General features: G+C 44.2%; 1 protein-coding gene across 1 annotated transcript in view; it reads left to right on the top strand.

Moving 5' to 3' along the window:
* LOC148223509 (uncharacterized) overlaps positions 1-19,241 on the top strand; it is a 67,158-nt gene extending 47,917 nt beyond the window's left edge. Inside the window, exon 4 of the mRNA XM_088166046.1 lies at positions 18,878-19,241. Within this exon, the coding sequence (XP_088022172.1) occupies positions 18,878-19,136 (259 nt within the window). The 3' untranslated portion in view covers positions 19,137-19,241. The remainder of the gene's footprint in view (positions 1-18,877) is intronic.
* The last annotated feature ends 162 nt before the right edge of the window (positions 19,242-19,403 follow it).

The following is a 19,403-nucleotide window of genomic DNA, read 5'->3' as shown; positions in this document are numbered from 1 at the left end:
AACACATGCAGTTGCTTGGAAGCAATCCTGCTCTCTAAGATCCCCCTGTTGTGGAGAGGCTTAGGCCAGTGCATAGCCATAACCACAGGTGCTTGCACTGAAAGCTCTATTTCTAATTAACTGATTATGTTCAACATTTATATAGTTTATTTATATATACATATGCCACTTAATTAAGTTCTCTTTCATTGCTGCATAGACATTCAGCATCAGTGGGTATCAGGACCTGAACCAGGCAGCTGCACTGCATTTACTATCTCCACATGAAACTGTGATGAGAAGATTGATTGTAAAGGGTCTGCAGTCATGTGTATCTTCTTCATCAAAATACCCACAGAGTAATATTTACCTGCTTGTAAACATGCAGCAAGTTTATTTCTTCATACCAAAGCCATCAGAAAGTAGTGGCTTAAGTGTTTTGCCCACCTGAACCAGCTTACCCTTGTAGTAGCAGTGGAAGATTTGTCTTTGATAAAATTCATAAATTCCACATTGTGAGGTTCTCCAAAACTCTCCAGTTCTAAGAGTGTCCACTTAGTGATTGCACTGTGTAATTGCCTCCCCATTTGCAACTCTTTTAACTAAGAGAATTCCGGGATGAACCATGGGTGAGTCCTCGGACAATAGCAAGTTGTCTGTCTGTCTGTCACCCAAACACACAAACAAACAAAGCACACAACCAAACACCCAAACAGTCGTGCTGGGGAAAGCCTGGAGTGCCTGAAGGAGAAACCAGCTGCACCATTTCTGCAGCCTCCTGTGGAAGGGGGTTGCCTCATGGGCATGGGGATAATGAGGAAAGAAATTTCTGCAGAGGAGCAAGATGGGGAAGAGGGCACAACAGGAGCAGTGTGGTGGGAATTGCTAAAGGGGGATACATCAGGAAAACTGCCTGAAACTGCTGGGATGTTCGAGAGGTGAGCTCTGAAGCACTGTGGAGGAAGCAATGGGGAAGGTTACCTGGAAACAAGAGGGAAAGGTGCTGTATGCAGAGGGATGTCATGAAGGAAGAAGCATTAAGAGGTAATCTAAATATGAAAATCTGTAGATAAATAAAAGAGATGGCTTGGATACACTTCTCAGAAACAAATTTGCCACACTGTTTTACATTAAAAACCAAATGTGGACTCCAAAAGCCTAAAATTCTCCATGTTACATGTTTCCTTGCAACACCTTTTTTCCCCTCTGACCCCAGTTCAAGAGGCATAGGTCTTGGCTGATGCACAGCTTCCCTTCTGTGCCTTGTTTTTCCACTGTTAGTGGTAGGAAGCTTAGCCTCTAATTGATTTTTTAAGTGCTCAGCAGACAAAGCCACACAAATATAAGAGGCAGAATTTGTGTGGAGTTTAGACTTGGCTTTCCACAGTGGCCCAGGACTGCACACTTCTCTCCTGCAGACAGATAAAAGGTATCTGTCCTGGGTGGGAAAAAGCAGCAATGTCACAGATCATCCTGGTGGTGTTACTGCAGCATCTCTCCAGTCGTTTGTGCCCTGCATCCTCGTGCTGAGGCTGTGAGCTGTTCATGTCAAGGCTGTAAACTTTTGTTCCCTGAGAGAGAGAAAGGAGCTTCTTCTGCTGCTTGTTCTTGGGCTGGGGCACTGCAGCTCAAGCACAGGATGCTGCATAAACCCTCAGTTTGCCTACCTCTCTGAGGGGTTTTGAGGTTTAATTATTTTTTTGTTGGGTCTTAACATCTTTGATGGCCAAAATGTTATCTGCCTATGCTTTCTCACAGTCTGTCTGGGAGCAGCTTGCTGTTCTTGTCACATCTGTTTTGATGGTGCACAGGACTTGGGCTGCCTGGCTTTAATCATGCATCATAGAGGGGTATAAAACTGTCACATACCTTTGCTAATTATAATGTGCTCTGAAGTAATTTTGGAAGTGGCTGAGAGCCCTTCTAAAGCTCAATTTAACATACTCTAGTTTGATTTGCTTCCCATTCTTTGAAAAAAAAAGAGATTAATACTTTTGTAGGCTTCTATGATCCTTGGTTTTGAAGTAGAACAACTTTGCCTCGATTTTGATATTATTTATGACAGACATTTTAAAGAAAAAAATTACATACAAGAGAGACTGCTTTTTTACCTGCTTGATGGCTAAGGAGGGTTGTCTGGTAACATAAGACTTTCTTTGAGTTATGGATATCTGTGTTTAACTACAGAGACCACTTAATGGGATGCTACATGATCTTCTCCAAAGTCTTATTCATCATAACCTATCACAGTTGTTAGGAACACTCCATTGATCTGGTTCTTGCTGTGTTAAGTACTGTAGAAGTACAGAACAAAAACCAGTTACCTGCTTTAGCAATGACCCTGTAGCTGTCCTTGCCTGGCACCAGGTAGTTTGAGCACTTGGCCAGGACAGTTTCCCTGTTGCTCTCCTCTTTTTACTCTGAGCCAAAATATTTGTGTGTCATGATCTGCAGCTTTTGTTGTTTTATAAATACCCCTCGTAGTATCCATATACCATCTGTACCATCTGTATGTAACTACTAGGGGTGCAATAAGTACCTAAGGCATGCTTTAGTTTGATGCCAGTGACATTGCCCACAGGTTTTTCCTGCTCCCAGCTTTTTTGCACAGGTCTTAAAATGTCTTATGTTTCTTTTAATTGCTTTGAAAGGCAAACACCCAGAAAAACTCTTATTAGAATTTGGGGGTTGCAAAAAAAAAAAAAAATAAAAACTAAGCAGTTTGAAAAAACCTGGTGCTTGCTTCAGATTCTCTCTGATATAAATTGGGTAGCTGCATAGTCCCTAGGGGCTGCCACTTTAATTCCAGCAGGAAATGTGACTTGATGACTTGTATGAAGACAGGAAGATCAGAGCTTCAGCTAACGGCAGTGGCCACAGCAGGAGCCTTCTGCAGCTGTTTTTAAGTAAGAAGTGATGGTGTGACATGGATGTGTACACTCAACTAAAATATTTCAGAAGAGCTCCCACTCTTCAGCTTTTCTTTGGGTGAAACTCATTCTTCAATGTTCTGTTATTGCATTTTTGCTGTTTTTTTTTATGTGATGACATAAAAAGTTTCAGTAACTTTATCATATTTCTTATTGGGAGGCATTTTGTATGATGCTACTTTGTCCCAAAAAACATCTTTGCTGCGTTTTCTTATGTTTTGTTTTTTTAACATGCACAAAGGCCAGAATGTGAGGAGGAAGAAAAACAATATCTCTTGCTTTTTTTTCCTCCTATGCCCCATGAGATTCTTTTCTTTTTTTTTTTTTACCTCAGGGGATTGGTCCCTCAGTATAGCTGAAAACTCTCTTACTGACTTCTGTGCCACCAGAGGGGATTTTCTTCCTTAGGAACCTCAGTTGTTTTTTTCTTGTTGCTTCTTCCCTAATGCACTGGAATTTTTTTCTTCCCAAGGGGATCATTGGTTTTCACCCACTTTAAGCTCTTTTGGGATCCCTAAACTATCCTTGGAGTCTTTGGCTTGTAGTTTGTACCTGCAAAGGTGCAAGCTACAGGTTTATTCTAATAGGGATAATAGGATACTCCTTAACTTATCTTCCCTTCCCCACAATTGTTTAAATTATTTCTTTCCTATCCTTAGTGGTGGCATTGAGAAACACTCCCAGTACAACATCTGAAGAGCTCTATTTCCTACTTGCTGGCTTTCCAGTCAAGAACACTCTGTCTATTCTGTGTATTTTCTAACACTTATTCTGTAATCACTTATTTGAGCTTTCATCAGAAAGAGAGAGATAATCTGAAATCTTCCACTGAGGAACAATACCCTTTTCTGAATACTGTGTTTGATAGCTCTGGGTATTTTGCTTCTTCTTTGTGCTTTGTCACTCTTGTCCAGCCTTGTCCTTTACCCCAGGTCTTATATTTTGGTAAAAGAGACCTCAGTAAAATGCTTAACATCTCGAAATCACCCTTGTGCATGTGCCAACATGAGCTGTGTCCTTCCAGAACTGCTGTTTGTCAGTCTGGTCTAGGGGATAAAGTGGCAGGTCCACAGGAATGGCTGGGAAAGCAGTGCTGAGATTTCAGTCTCATAGACTGTGGGAAGAGCTAAGCCAAGGTACTAAGACTGAGCTGAATGAATTCAGCACTTCAGTCCATGCCATAACCTCTGGGGCAGGCAGCCTAAGCTCAGTCACAGCAGACCTGGTGCCCACCACCTTTGGGGGAAGAGTTTTAACAGGGTGACCTTGGTTACAACAACTGCTTCCACGGCCCAGCCACAAAACACCTCACTAACTCAGAATCATATTCATGAATGCCAAGTGAATATCAACAAGATCAGCATTATTTACAGTCTGACTTTTAACAAGTGCTGCCTTGCATACATCATGGATATTGGTGGGTGGCCTCTGGAATCAACCTGGTATCGTCAGCACAGGAGATACCATGAGGGGGCAAGGGAGATGAAGTGGCTACATTGCTCATCTTGAATCTAATTTTAATATTTATTATAGTAATAGCCAAGCCATGCAAGGTGAGCCTTTTAAAGGGTAAAACGTGAAAATGAAGCAGCTGGCAGGTGTTGGCAAAGGAAGGATGAGATTACAGCAGTAAAATAACACGGTCATTCAGAGATTAATGAGAAGCACAGTGGAATAAAATTATAGAGTTGAAATATAACTAAAGCTAAGTAAATGTCTTTGATTCTCAGATGGATAAAATGAATCTTTAAAGAAGAATTTGAAGAAAAGTTGGTAGCATGTTATGGAAGTGCTATTCCATAGATATGGTGGAGAATAAGGACTGGAAAGAGTGGAAGAAAAAGGAAAAGCTGTGCTGTTATTGTCAGGGCAGATGGATGAGAGACAAACAGATTGGATTGCTGGGGAGAGGGAGTTATGCAAAACATTGACAGGGAGGAATAGGTGGCTAAACTTCAAAGGAGGAATAGAGAACAGTCAGCAAAGGGTCTTGGAGACTGCAGTGATGTCATCCTGCCAGTGTCAGTGCATGAAATATGAAAGGGACAGCTGTATTTATAACTTCTTGATGCTGCAAACCGAGTACTCTGGAGAGGAAGAAGAAAAAAAGCAATGATGAAAAGAGAAACTGAGAAGGCAAGTGAAAATATCTTCTCCTTTCAAGGAAGAAGGCAAAGAACTGTGGAGAGTGACAGATGGGGTGTGGAAGTTCACCCAGTGTGAAACCTTTGCCCTCACTTTTGAGGCTTGCAGTGATGCTCCAAAACCCTGGTGCAGGATTTTTGCTCCAGCACAGTTGGTTTCCCAGGCCCTTCCTAGCACCTCATCCAAGTTTAGAAACCACTGTTTAGTACAAGGGTGAATATTGGAGAAGATCTGAAGTCATTTTTTTGGAGACTTTTACCCTCAGTGGCTTGATGAACAGCTGGAATAGCTGCTGGCCAGCTGCTAGCCACTGTGATAATGTGGTGTGTCATGTCAGTCTCTGTTCTAAGCCACCTATGCTTTTACTTTTTGTCCCATTTTATTTTTGATCCTTCTTTAGTTTCTTTCTGGCTCAACCAATATAATGGTTTAATTTAATAGAAAAGAAGATCAAAGACCTGTTCTGAAACAAATCCCAAAAGGGATTTCTTTAGGACCTATTTATCTGTAAAAACTTGGGTTTATCCATGGTCTCCAGAAACTTACAATGTGTGGGGCTGGTTCTAAGAAATGAATTTGCTAAGCTTATTTGCTTCAAGGCAACCCCACGCTAGGTATTTTGTGCCTCACTGGGGACTCTTTTCTCTGACATTAAATGTATTTTTCTATGAGCAGCAAGGCACATAAGGGCTTGTTTCATATGGATTTGTGCTGTAATACAGGCATGTGTCCTATTTCCCCAGCATCTTCAAGACAATAACTCCAGCTTCTTCCCCACAGTGCTCATCATCACTGTAATAGCCTGAGGTCCTCTCTGCAGCCCCCAAACAATCAGAAGTGCTTATGGCACAGCAATACTGTTGTCTTTCCTTGTGGCAATGAATTGGGAGCATGCTTTCTGTTGATGGGCACTAGGAATGAACAATGCAGCATTAAGCTGGCTTCACTTGTTCTTCAAGGATCCAGGAATGAATAGTAAGTAATGATCCTCTTCCAGTCTGAATGTGGAGCCCTAAGCCCCATTCCTATTTGCTCCTTCAGAACATAGGAGATGTATTTGGGTCTTTTGTAAGTTAATCAGCTCCAGCTCCCAAGGAGTTTCTCCTCAAAAAGAATCAAATAACAGCAGTAGAAAGAAAGAAGCATGTGGATTAGAATTGGCAAGTACGTATTGAAGCCTGGCTAGATTCAGGTGAAGGTCATTGATGGAAGAAGTGAATTGTTGTTGCAGAAAAACCAAAGCCCTTGCTGTTCAATCACAAGGTGAAATTTGGGCTGTAGGGTACATTCATTTATTCTGGACCATCCAGAAGACTGTTCATCCCTCCTGAGACAGAGACTACTCTGGCCAGTCTTCTCACTCCCCACCAGTGTTTCCCAAATCCCCCCCAGTGACCTTCCCCAAAGGAACTTGTTCATTCCTTTTTGAGCACTTAGATCTCTCTCTCTTTTTTTTTTTTTTGTTGTTTTTTTTTTTAATCCTATCAGACAACCTGTAACTAGTTTTTGGGTTAGTTAATGGTTCTAACACTGATTCTTTTTCTTTTCCATTTTGCTCCTTCAAGGGATTGCCCTTTGTTATTCAAAGCCCAAGGTACTTGACACCGTGGCAATGCAGCAGTCCTGGCTGTGTGATCGTTATGCCCATGAGCGATTCCCATCCTCAGTGTCTGATAAGCCTTGGGGAAGAAATGGGAAGAGAAAAGAATGCAGCACTCCGAATTCCTGAGGGGTGCTGGGAGGCATCCATCCCTGTGGGGACTGGAGGATGTTCTCCTGCTGGCCAGAGCCTTTCAGATTCAGCATTTCAGCTCCCAGGGGACCCTCCTGCCTTTGACTTTCTTTACAAGGCTGGCAAAAATCTGGTTTCCAATCTGTCTCTTAAGGAGAAAGGCATCTTGCTTTGCTAAGTTGTAAGAAATGTCCAGGTCAGATGGTTTTGTGTTCAGGCCCAGGAATTGCTTTTCGAGCTCTAAAACTGAACCTAGGAACTGCTGTCTTGGATTTACTGTACTGCTCTGTGGAGAACCCAGTTCTTTGTTTTTGTGTTGCATCCAAAAAGTGGCATAATTTACTGATACCGTAAAGTCTGTTGGTGTCATCCAGCCTGCTGATGTGCCTGTAAAATCTCCAGTTTGGCATCAGCATGACTTAATCTTCTCTTGGTGATATTAAACTTCACCAGGGGACGAGCTGTGCTCCACAGATCAGAGCACTGTTCCTTCAGTCTTACTCTGCACCTCTGTCTTGTGCACCATCGACACCAGAACCTATCATGAAAACATCTCTTTGCATTTTCTTCCCATCCTTTAGTACCAGTGTTTGTCCTGTGCCCTTAGCACACAGCCTGGTGTTGGCTCTGAGACTCAGGACCTCTCTTGTCCCTCCTGCCATTCTGCCTTGGCCACTGGTCTCTGTCACTCACTTTCTGATTTTGAACATGATAGAGTTTTCTGTACCTCAGAGTCTTGGGAGATTCTGGTCTCTTGTTCTGAACATGCTCTGAGGGAAAAATTCTTATTCCCAGTCTAGCTGCAGTGGTAGATCTCGTTGGATAGGGAAGTGTTGGGGTCCAGCTCTCCTCAGTTCTCCAAGCCAATTCACTAGCATACCAGGGAATTAATTGCTTAATGAAAGCCATTTTCCCTGGCCTTCCCCAGCCAAGATCAATGTCATCACATGGTAGGAGATGGCCCACACTTAGACATCTCCCTTATGTGTTCTTGTAGAATCACAGCTTGACAGCAAAGCTTTTTAGGTGTAAAAGGCATTTTAAGTTCTATTGTTAATTTATCATAGGTGATGGTGTGATATAACTTCTTCTCTTGGTCCTTTGCACCTCAGATGTAAAATGTGATGGCATCAGAACTGGAACCACCCTCTTCTAATACCTGCTGTGCTTCCCTTGCTGGGGAAAGCTTTCATAGCTGATATTGCCTCTTTCTTGGGTTCCCTTGGCTCCACAGATTCCTCAAGGCTGGAAAAGAGTAGCTGACCCTTCTGGAGACACTCGGCTTGTCTCCTCTTTGGTTGCTGAACTGTTCAGTGCAACCCCCAGCAAAGAAGCAGAAACCTCTTACTTCTTGACAGAAATTGGAACTTCCTTCCCAGTCAGACAGGCAGGATGTCTGACCAGCCTTCTCACCAGGAGTTTTCTGGAAGTTCCTATGTATTTCCAGATGCACAGTGTTTTACAATTTCAGTCATACCTCAAGGAACTGAGGTCCCTATTTTGAAACCTTCCTCCATGCTGGAGCTGTAGTGCAAGTTTCAACATGATGGTTGAAAATTCATGTCAGTGACTGATGACAGAGGTGTTTTCCTCTTGGCATTTAAAGGTACCCTCGCTGCTTTCAGGGGCTGTATATCACATTGAATGCAACTGATTTGTTACTGCACCCTTTGACTAATGGTTTCAGGGTAGTACCCTAAAGGTAAAATTGAATGAACTGTGAAGTACAGAGTATCTGTGGGGTTAGTGTGTCAGCAAAGCTGGGCAGATGTGTTTAAACACACCTTTGGTGTGAACATGGTCACCCTGAGTCGAAAACAACAATGCCCATGGAAAATAGCATCATCACTCTTAATTTATTGTATTTATGCAGATGTAATTAAGGGACAAGACAGTTTTTAAAACTGTCTCAAATTGTCTCTTCTTTCTATGCATTCAAGGTAAATAATCCTTTCTGTTCATCTAATGCTACTTTAATTCATGTTTTCACAAATATATATATAGCAATACAGTTTGCTCAACATAGTGATGTTTCAAGATCTTTGAGCAGAATTCTTTTCCCCCATTTTAATCCAGTTATCCGACTCATTGATTTGTCATTATCGGTTTTCACTCAAATTGCAGCATCAGTAGTGGGGGATGGGGTTCCTGCTTCTCTGTCCAAAACCCTGCATGTAGTGAGAGCACAAGTGATCCCTTGATGGAGATTGTGCAGAGACTCACTGAGTTTGAAGGAGGGGTTAAAATAAATTTTATTTTAGTCCCATTCATGTTTCCTGAATCTGTCTGGGCAGTGTATGTATCCTCCTGCTTTTCCTCTTTGCCCTCAGGATTTTCTCTTCCTGTGGTACCACGTACCTTCAAGTGTTTTTTGGGATGTTACTGGCTGCTCTGGTTTCATTGTTACTCATATTCCTATTTCTTCCTTTCCCTAATCAAGCAACAAAACATAGAAGCAGCCCTTGTTCCTACCTAAAAAACATATGCAGGCCCCTGCACCCAGCATGCATCTAGTTAACAATATGTGTCTTCCTCATCCTCCAAGAACTGCATAATCCACCAGGTTTGGCAAATCCAACCCCTTTTTCCTCCAATGTTTCACATCTTCACACCAATCACTTTCTTTTGCCTGGCTCACTTGGCCATGTAGGCTGCTGGTCTCCTGGGATGGGGAGATGGATGCTGGGCATCTGCTCCCTCCTTCCTCACATCGTGGTGGGGAGGGTGAGGGAGAAAACAGCAAGGCAGATAAAGGCAGTGAGGAGCAGCTGGGCATAGGTGAAAGAAGGGCCATCAGTGCCTTCAGGTTGTGTTTCCTGCACCTAAAATTACTTTCACCTTCTCACACAGAAGGAGAAATGACAACAATATGCCTCTTTGTTGCCTCCCTGTACTTTGAGGTGTCAGAGGCAGGGGCACAGCACTTGTGGCCCCTCCTGCTGATCCTGGGGATGGTGATGAAAACAGAGCAGCCCTGGCTCACAGAAGGGTGCTTGGAGCTCCTGCAAGCAGGGAGACAGAATATGACAGGACAGTTCAAAGTAACAGGTATGTGTGATTTCTCCTGCCAATGCTGCCTTTCTCTCACACACCCCAATTAACAGGGGTCACAGAGCACTGATTAGCTGCCTTGGAGTTTTGTGAACATAAAGCAGTGAAAAAAATCCAGGGTGAATGGGGGGAAAAAAGATCAAATAGACACTTATCTCAGCACTCCTGCCTGTCCCTGGCATTTGCCAGCCTAAGGAAAGAGCCTTTCCAGAAGAGGCCAATGCAGGAGGGTGCTGTATCTGTGCTGATATCTCTGCTGCTTTTCTGCCTTTTCTCAGCAAAATAACAAACAAGGCACCCCCAGCAGCTGTGTTGTTCATAGGGTTGTTGCTAGATAAGAGCCAAAATTGCTGGAGAAGAGTGGGCCACAGGCAGCTGGGGAAGATTAGAGCGTGCCCTTTTGCCACACTGGTGTGTGAGATGGCTTCAGTTCCTCCTCAGGAGAGTGGACTTGCTGCCTCCTGTCCTTGGTGTGAGTGAAAAGGGCTGGGAGACAGCACATACCAGCTCAGGGGAGGTAAAAGGGCATCTCCATCTAGTTTAAGACTTGCTGAGCATGGTCTAGTAATACTTAGGAGCCCAAACCACAAACTTGCACGGTTGCTCAGGCTGTCACTGGGGTGAGAAATCTGGACAAGCAGACCTGGAATGTTCCTGAAGGGTGGGCAGCTGTGATGACCTCGTGCCTTCCCCTCTCCTCCTTCATACCCCCCTTTTTTGGGGGGCAGCAAAGCAACGCTCCCACTTCAGCTGTCATACCCAGGTTAAGTGGCTGCACTTGCTTCTGTCAAGCCAGCACATGCTCCTGTGGTGTGATCCCTTATTAGAGCAGACAGCCCACATCAGCTCTCCATTCTCCCTGCCTCCCCAGAGACACTGCCTCGCTCCAGAGCTGTTCCTATTCTGCTTCTCTGTGGGATGCAGCATGTCTGCCAGCTCCCCTTCCAGCTCCCCTTCCAGCTCCCCTTCCAGCTCCCCCAGGTCTGATTGCATGGAAGATGGCTCAGGGGAGGATGGAGGAAGACAAGGAGTTTTCTTATAGCTGCTGACAGCCATGGGTGTTCATGGATGATTTTTTTCCCCCTCTCCTAAAGACAAACACTTTTGGAGTTCAGGTGGGAAGTCCACCCTGTAAACCCAACCATGTAAATTAGATCCAACCATGTAAATTAGATTTCTTTAGCAGGATTGTACCACCCTTCTGCTGGTGAACCTCCTGTTCCAGATTAGTGTTATTGTGTTGGAGGAAAGGTCCAGAACCCTGATGTCTTCTCTAAGCATTGCTTCAGCATATTCAGAGGTGGTCTCTGGTCTCTGCCACATTTGAGTTCTGGAAGTGAGTTATGGAATGGACAAATGAGGAGTAGGGAACAGGAATTGCTAGAGTGCTGAAATTACTCTGCTGTCCTTTCCTTTTGTGGAAGACATGGGTGTATCTTTCATGGATTTGGAAGCCTCCAGTTGCTCATGTTTCAGACTGCCAAATCCAGGAGTTAGGCTGGACTGTTTTAGGGAAGAGCTGCTGCTACTTAACATTTGCTAACTAGGTAATCTTTGTCCTTCTGTTTTCAAACAAAACAATGGTTGTATTCCCATGTTGAGCATTGGTGAAGACAAATGTCCTTGTGTGTAGAGCCCAGTGCCATCCACCTGCTTAACTCTTCAGATTACTTTCTCTTCCCTTACCTGATGGCCACACAGGTAAGCCACAGAATTACTGAGGTTTGGGCAATGTCTGCATTAAATAAAATAGTTCTAGCTTGCCATGGGGGACAAAAGGCCGACATGTACATGCTTTGTGATGGTCTTGTGCTCCAGCAATCTGCTGTCTTTACAACTTTGGGAGGAGAAACTTCACTCTGGAGGTCTCATCAATGTAATTTGAATCTTTTCCCCCCTTACTTTGTGATCTTATTCAGGGTCCATTAATGTCAGCTGTACTCTTGTTCATAGCCATGAGTAAGCCAGCAGATTTTCTCCAGGCACGACTCAAAACAGGCACTGAAAAGCAGGAGATATCTGAGTGTTTGTTTCCTTCAACACAAGAGCTCTGCCAGGGTTGGACCTTGCTGAAGTCTGTCACAAGTGTGGGGTGGAGTCACTGCTCCTCTAGACTGTCCTTGGCTGGAATTTTAGGGAGAAGTCTGTCCCCATCAGTGGTCAGCTAGTGACACTGCTCAGTGTGGCTGTTGAAGCCTAAGGCCACGATTCCTGCATCTCCAGCTTCTTGGTCATTTTGCTGTGCTGCAGGGAAGTGTTCTGTGGAGAAATCCTTCAAGGTGCTGGTGTCCCTTGGACCTCAGGCAGTTTGGTCACCCTGGTGACAAGCTGGCCCGTGGTCTGAGCAATATGTGCTCCCTGTTGGCTTGCATGCCTTCTGAGCCAGCTGCACACACAGGGCTTGGAAGGATTCCTCTCCATTCCTCTTCTCCCCCTGAAGGATGGGTTAGTGTCTCTTTCCCCCTGCATCATACTTGACTTAGTTTCTCGGTAGGGTAAATGGAAGGTGAAGTACAAGCTGGTCCATAAAGCTTTCTCCCCCACCTCAGATAAGAAAACTCATTAATACAGTAAAAAAAAGGTCTCCATTGTTACATGAGAGCTCAAGGTCAGGCTGGTAGTAGTAACTCATATTGCTTCTAAGGTCAGCCTAAGCTTTCTCTTTCTGACAAGCCAGATAGATTGATCATGGGGGCCCTTACATTATTTTTTTTCTTCTGAAATAGGCTTTGCTTCTCCTGACCCTGTTAATGATGTTTGACTGAGGTCATCCCAGCAAACCCTGAATCCTTCCCATTACCTTCCAGAGGGCTTGCCTTTGTGCCAAAGCATTGTATGCTTGTTAAGAATTAAGCTTTCCTGATCTCTGCTGTAGCAAAGAAGCTGTCTTCACTGGAGAGGCGAGAAATATCTTGAATGCCATCTGTCAGTTAATGCTCTCATTAACACCTGAGTGACTCCCAACACCAAGCTGGTGCCTTTTTGCCAATTCAGAACTTAAAAGGTGCCAGCCCATAAGGTGAAACATCTTCAGTCCATAAAATTAATTCCATTATAAAACGTCTGTTCTGATAAGACCTAGATTTTTGTTGTTTCTTTTAACTAGAGACATCACAGAGGCAAAGCCAGTTCTCTTGTGTGCTGTGAATTGGGTGCCCAAGAAGTCTTTTTTCATTTAGTACTGAGAACCTCCTAAAAGCAACGTTTGTGCTGGGTGAGTGAATGTATCCGAGTTCTCTTTCAGCTTTTAAAGCCTTTACCAGACAGAAGTATCACCTCTATTATTTCCCTTACTGTCTAACTCTGTAATAGGGACTTCAAGAGTAATTACATTTATGTTTAAATGGTCTTTGGTAGAAAGGCTGAGCTCTCCCAGTCTTGTCTTCCAAATTCCTCCCATATACGACTCTTGGACAGGAGTTGGAAGAGGTCTGTTGTTCCTGCTCTCTGTCATCCTCTGGTTTTGTCAGAGTTCTTGGTGTTAATCTCAAGAACAATATACTGTCTGGGATTAGATGCTGGTCAGATTTGCCTTTTTCCCAGCAGTTTTAGCTCAAAATCATGCCAGTATTTACTCTTCCATTGCATTTTGTAAATTAAATGAAATAAGAGACTTAAAACACTGTCAACATGATAGATATTTTAGCTAGTGGGTCCAGGCAATTATTTGGCATGTATACTTTCAGAAGGCTTTTTTGTGTGTGCCAGCAGTGTCCAAACATAGTTGGTAAATTTTTGTCTCTGATATTTCAACTCCTTACCCTAATGTTTCCTTTAATCCAATATTTGCTCCCATAGGACCAGAGATTTTGTGAGGGGTGGGCTTCAGGGTTTTTTTAGAGATGTGTGTGGGGGGAGGGCTTGTAAAAAAATTGGCAGCAGTAGACCAGATAGGGCAATGTGCTGTGACAGTAATTCCACACTTGGGCCAAGGCATGCTGCCTGCAGGAAGCACAGATTGACACGGGGACTCTCTTACTGAATCAGTGTTTGGTTTAGCTTTTGTTTGTTTGGCTTGATTTTGTTTACAGTTTTCCAGCCAAGATTTGATTTACTTTGGAGTCTTTAAAACTAAAAGCACAAGTGACTCCGCTTCCTTTGGGCATGAGGATTAAAAAAAAAAAAAATAAGCATGTGTATCTGCACACATAATTCCAACCCCAATTTGCTCAGAAGGAATTTCACGTTGAGTTTGCTCCTACAGGGTCCCTGTGGGCTTGGGGTCTCTAGGTGCAGCTGTTCCCTGCCAAGTGTGCACACCAGAAGCTCCAACCCAATTTTTCCATCTATCCTGTCAGCTTTGTGAAATTCTCACCCTCTGTTCCTGAGGTCTCCAAAGGATCCCCTCTAGGAAGCTGGGCATGGTGACCAAGCTTCTTTTTTCCTGACAGCAGAGCGTGACCCCAAAAGCCGGAGTGATGGGAAGGGTGCCTCTGCTCTGAGCAGGGAAAACACTGGGATGGCCAGGCAGGGGGAGGAGGAATCCTCAGCTCCCCTCTGGTGTGGAGCACAGAAAAGCTCCCTGTTTGGGAGGCAGCCGGGCAGCAGATGGCCGGGCTGCAGCACTGAGCTGTCAGGGCTGGATCATTTCTCTGGCTGTTCTGGGCGCTGATACCCATGGTGGAGAGGAGCCCCTCCCTCAACTTGCTCTGTCTTCTTTATGCCCTGATTTTTTTGCAGCTGCTACTAAAGATCACAGGCAACTTGAGCTGCAGCCTCAGTGGTACTCTTGTGGATTGTCTGAGGCTGTTCCTCCCCTTTGACACAGATGTGCTAGGTCGTCTCCTTCCCTGTGCCCCAGATTTCCCTTTGTATATGCAAGATACGATTAAAACTTTCTACCACAGTTGCAATTCAGCTTTGACCTCCTTTCTGATTTTTGCAGAAAAAGATAGGGACCTCTGACAACAACCCAGTGGTTTCAGAGTGTAGCCAGGGATTAGACTTAAGAATTGCATTGGGCTCTTGAAAAATCATCTGCATCCATGTGGGATGTAGCACATCGATATGCATGTACCATTCCACCACTGCCCCACTACAGCTATCCAAATTGCTTTGCACTTCAGGGGGCAACTGCAAAGCAAGGGATGTTTTGCAAAGTGAGGAAAAGCTTATCTCAGTTTTATGAAGTATTAATGGTGCTAGTCAAGTTGGCATGGCAGAAGTTTTAGAGATGCAGAGTTCTCCGAGGTACCTTTTGATGTTATAACTGATTTCTGTAGTACTTTTCCTTGGTTGGTGAGCTGTGTGGAAGCTGCCTGTGCTATACATCAGGAAGTGGTTGACATGTGGTGAGAGTCGTGGCCCAGGGTCTCACACTTTTCTTGTAAATTGTTTCTAAGACTCCCAATTTACTCTTGGGAGAGGGATGGTTTTCCTTTGAAAACATGCCCTGAGACAGAATGTGTACCAGTTCAACCTCCTTGGGAATGCTCCAGTTTATAGAGAAAAGGACATGACTGACCTAACAGTGCTTCCACTTGCTGAGTGTTTTCACCCGTCTCAGTGATGCTGAGAACCTCTGGAGAAGAGATACATCTGTCTCCTCAGCTCAGTGATTTCCTTCCTGCCTTCTTCCCACTTTAAAAACAGCTTTTGGAGATTCTCAGCTGCACCAGAGACTGTAGGACTTCCAAGTGTATTGCTGTCCTACTACTGAGTTTGAAATAAGAGTATTTAACAGACTATCCAGGTAATTCTGTTCCTGAGTCCAGTCTCTCTGATCCTTGGGTTTGAATTTTACAGGTAATTCTAAACAGTTATTCCTCAGCATTTCTGCTTTGTGCAGAACCACAGGGGCAGGGTTCTCATAGATTGCTGTCCTCCCTGCAGATTTTCTTCTCCAAACCAAGAGAACTGTTTCAGAAACGTTTTCAAAGGGAAATATAAGAGATGTGATAAATGAAACTAACTGTAGGTGTGGCAGACAGGATGAAGATGAGCACCCTACGTTTGTCTGGAGAAAAACGGTCGGTTCCCATTAAGAGGGAAAATATAAATTGGGTAAGATTGAGAGTGATTGGGAATGCCTTGAGACATCTGTTTCCCATCTCTGGTTCTCATTTCTATCCTTATTCAAAGCGACAAATGCACAGTAGCTGTCTTAGAAAATTGATGGGGGTAGGAACTCAAAAGTGCTCTTAAGAACAGAGCTTGTAATGCACTGAACGCTGGGTGGATGGAGGAAATTTCTAGTGTTAGCCACTTATGTGAAAGTCAAACTAAAACCAAATTGGTTAAATCAACAGAGCCAATCCCTAGGGGGAAGGAGAGTTACATAGGCAAGGATTTCAAATGATCTTCTGGAATTAAATGGCTTCCTGGATCAGTTTTCTTTGAGAGCAGCCAAAATGATAGAGCAAGATAAGTGAACTCATGCAAGTGGTAAAAGTATCTGTCTGATCCATGCTTTCCCACTTTTTTTTTTTTGGTAGGAGATAAAATAGGAGATAAAACCCTTTTGTGGTTTCTTCCTGGCAATCCTTTTCATCCGCTGCTTATTCAGGATCCTGGGGAAACTGCTTTTTCAGTCCATTTTATTGGAAATAGCCAGAACCTCTCTATCAGATTTGATGAAATAATCTTCTGTCTTGAGCTCTGGCAGAGTTGAAGAACTGAACTTGTGGGACTGAAACTTGAATACTCTCTGAGAGCTTAAAATCATTTGCCTTCTGCTTCTGGACCAAGCATCCAAACACAAGTGATGTTTTCAGAAAAGATGTTCTCATCACTATTTCTGTTCTGGAAGAAAATCAAAGCTGCCTTTCTTTTTTTCTCTTTTTTTTTTCCCTTTTTTTGTTTGGTTTTTTTTTTTTTTTTTTGGCGGGGGGGGTTGTTTGTTTGTTTTAATCTAATGGCTTATATAAATATTTGACATTTAAGATACGTGATCAAATACCACTCTTAAAAAGTCTGTAAAGGGAATACCACTCTTAAAACATCTGTAAAGGGAATCTATTATTGCTCCCTTTCCCAAATCGAAGTCCTTGCTGGAAGTTAGGTTTTGGACTATTTGAGAAAGACAATGCAGGAATACACAGCTACTTCAGTTAGGTGTACTGTGTACTCAATATCTCACTTTAAAAAAGGATGATTGCTGTAATTTTCACCCTAAAATTACTACTTGAGGCAGTCTTGAGGCATTTCCTAAAATGTCAGTCCTCCCTTTCTGACTGAGCTTTGTCAGATTAGGGGGCTGTTTCAAGTTACATTTGTCTGATTGCTGATACCAGTGAAACAATGATATTTGGGAACACTGATGCTTTGCTTGTGTCATGCAGATGGAGCAAACTGCAGGTTGCAGAGGGCACTAAGTCCAGGTACATTCGAGCATCTGTTGTTAAGTACAACCAGAGGGCTGGTAACAGTCCTGGGGTGAGAGGAGATATCTCAGGGAGGTCAGCTTGCATTTGACGTCAGAAAGAAGCAGGATGGTGAGGAGTGATCTGCAGGGTGATCTGCACTTCTCTCTACTCAAGGAGGAAGAGAAATGCTGCCAGGTGGACATGGCTTGAGGCATCTGTTCCTTCATTCTCACACTCACTGCCCAGTCGTGGTCCTTGCTAAGAAGTCCAGTCTTTACCAAATGTGTGAAGACCCCTGTCTAATAGCTAACTTCTTGTTGACTTTTAATGATCTTTCTTCAGCTGGATCACACTCCTCCACCTCTTTGTTAAAATATAATAGCTTTTGTAGAAGTTAGCAATTTCTCAGGGAAATGCAATTCTGTAGTGCTGGCACCGTTCCATTAATCATATAGAGTAATCTGCTTGTGCCAAAAACCTATCAAGTGGAGCTGCCTTTTTGAGAGCTGGTGGGAATGTGTACCCAGTGGTGTTCTTGCTGGCATATGGACTTCCCGTGTGTGCAAGAATGGCTGGGGCATGGGGGGGTCCCCTTTTGCTGTGCTCAGGGTACACAACTCGAGCAGGCTGAGCGAGCCTGGCAACTCTCAGGACTCAAAGTCATATGGACAGATCTTCAGAAAGTTTTATATTTAGGGACATGGCCCCTTTTCATTCCTCCCCCTGGAATTTTGAGCATTCAGCATAAAGGCTTAAGACTCATTGAAATAGAGACAGTTCTTTTAGCCTTAAGCTCCATCAGTGGTCTTATACTTACCAGATGGGGACAGATCTCAGTGCTAGATGAGGGTAAGAAATATCTGCTTCCTTGGGTTTTATGATGAACTGCTGGCAGTGAAAGTAGGATTTAATGTAACCCAGCTAGAAAATGAGAAAGATCATTTTAATAGTAATGTTTATGAAGAGCTCAAGCGTTCAACTTGATCATCTGGGAGAGTACAGAGTGGGGAGTCTTCTGTACTGACTCCTTTTTGGGAGGTGCACTCCTGTTGGGGATGAGTGGCATCCCTCATTTTGTGGCAGTGTCCAAGCCACGTGTGTGAGGTGGGCTGTGCTGATGTCCTGCCAGAGCCACCAATGGAGGAACAGGCACAAAGTGACAGCACCTTTGGGGATGGAGGGAGAGGAGGCCAGGGACCATGACAGGAATATGGGAAGCATACAGCAGCAAAGTGGGGAGGAAGTGATCAGCTATGCAAAGTCTCAAGCCACTGAACCAGGGCATGGAAAACTTCTTTAGAAGTAGAGAGGAGCAGGGCTTGGCAATGACAGATACAAGGGGCAAGGGGAAATCTGAAGAAAATGGTTTCCACATCAGATGGAAAGAGCTGGAAGGGGAGCAGACTCGTACATTTTATTGCATCCCATTTTAGTAAAGGGTGGCTATTGGTGCTAGCACAAGGCTAGAAAGGGATGAGTACCATGTTTGGCTCATTCTGCTTAGAAAGAAAAAACAATCCGTGTATAAAAAGTTGTCTGTGTATACCACGACATCCCATGGTGTTGCAATGAGATTGCTGTGTTTGGGGATGTGAATGCTGGAGCTGCCCCCAGCACTAGCTGCCAGTTTTCCTTCAGGTGCTCTCTGTCTCTGCATTGTGTTTGTCGCAGTTGGTGCACCAGGCGTTTCTGGACAAGGCAAACTACAGTAAATGTGACTTTTCTTCCTTGGTTAGATCCCAGACGTTTCACAGCTACCTGGAGGACATCATCAACTACCGCTGGGAGCTGGAGGAAGGGAAGCCCAACCCTTTGAGGGAGTGCACTTTCCAGGAGCTGCCCCTGCGCACACGGGTGGAGATCCTGCACCGCCTCTGCGATTACCGCCTGGACGCAGACGATGTCTTCGACCTCCTCAAGGTGCTTTGGGCAGCAGGGATGAGGGACACTCTGTGGCCACAGCAGCTGGGCCAGATCAGAATCTTCCTGGCATGAGAAGGGGTGACAGTGGGTCAGGACTTGGGCCCTTGTCCTGTGTGGAGGTATTCATAACATGGGAGTCACGAAGGAAATTGGCTACTCTTTCTGCAAAGAGTGAGTTTGGAGATGCTTTAATGGTAGTGGCAGGGCTGTGAGAGCTGAGGCTGCTGCCTTGCTGAGGGATGCTGAGAGATGAAAGGATGGGGATGAGGTATAGTGGGGGAGCTGGGGGAGGGCAGAAGAGGGGAGGGGGGAGGGAGCTTCTCAGGGCTGTGCGTGACT

This window comes from Sturnus vulgaris, chromosome 5, assembly GCF_052056855.1.
Source record: "Sturnus vulgaris isolate bStuVul1 chromosome 5, bStuVul1.hap1, whole genome shotgun sequence".
Taxonomy (NCBI): domain Eukaryota; kingdom Metazoa; phylum Chordata; class Aves; order Passeriformes; family Sturnidae; genus Sturnus; species Sturnus vulgaris.
This window is presented reverse-complemented; position numbering and strand designations above follow the sequence as displayed.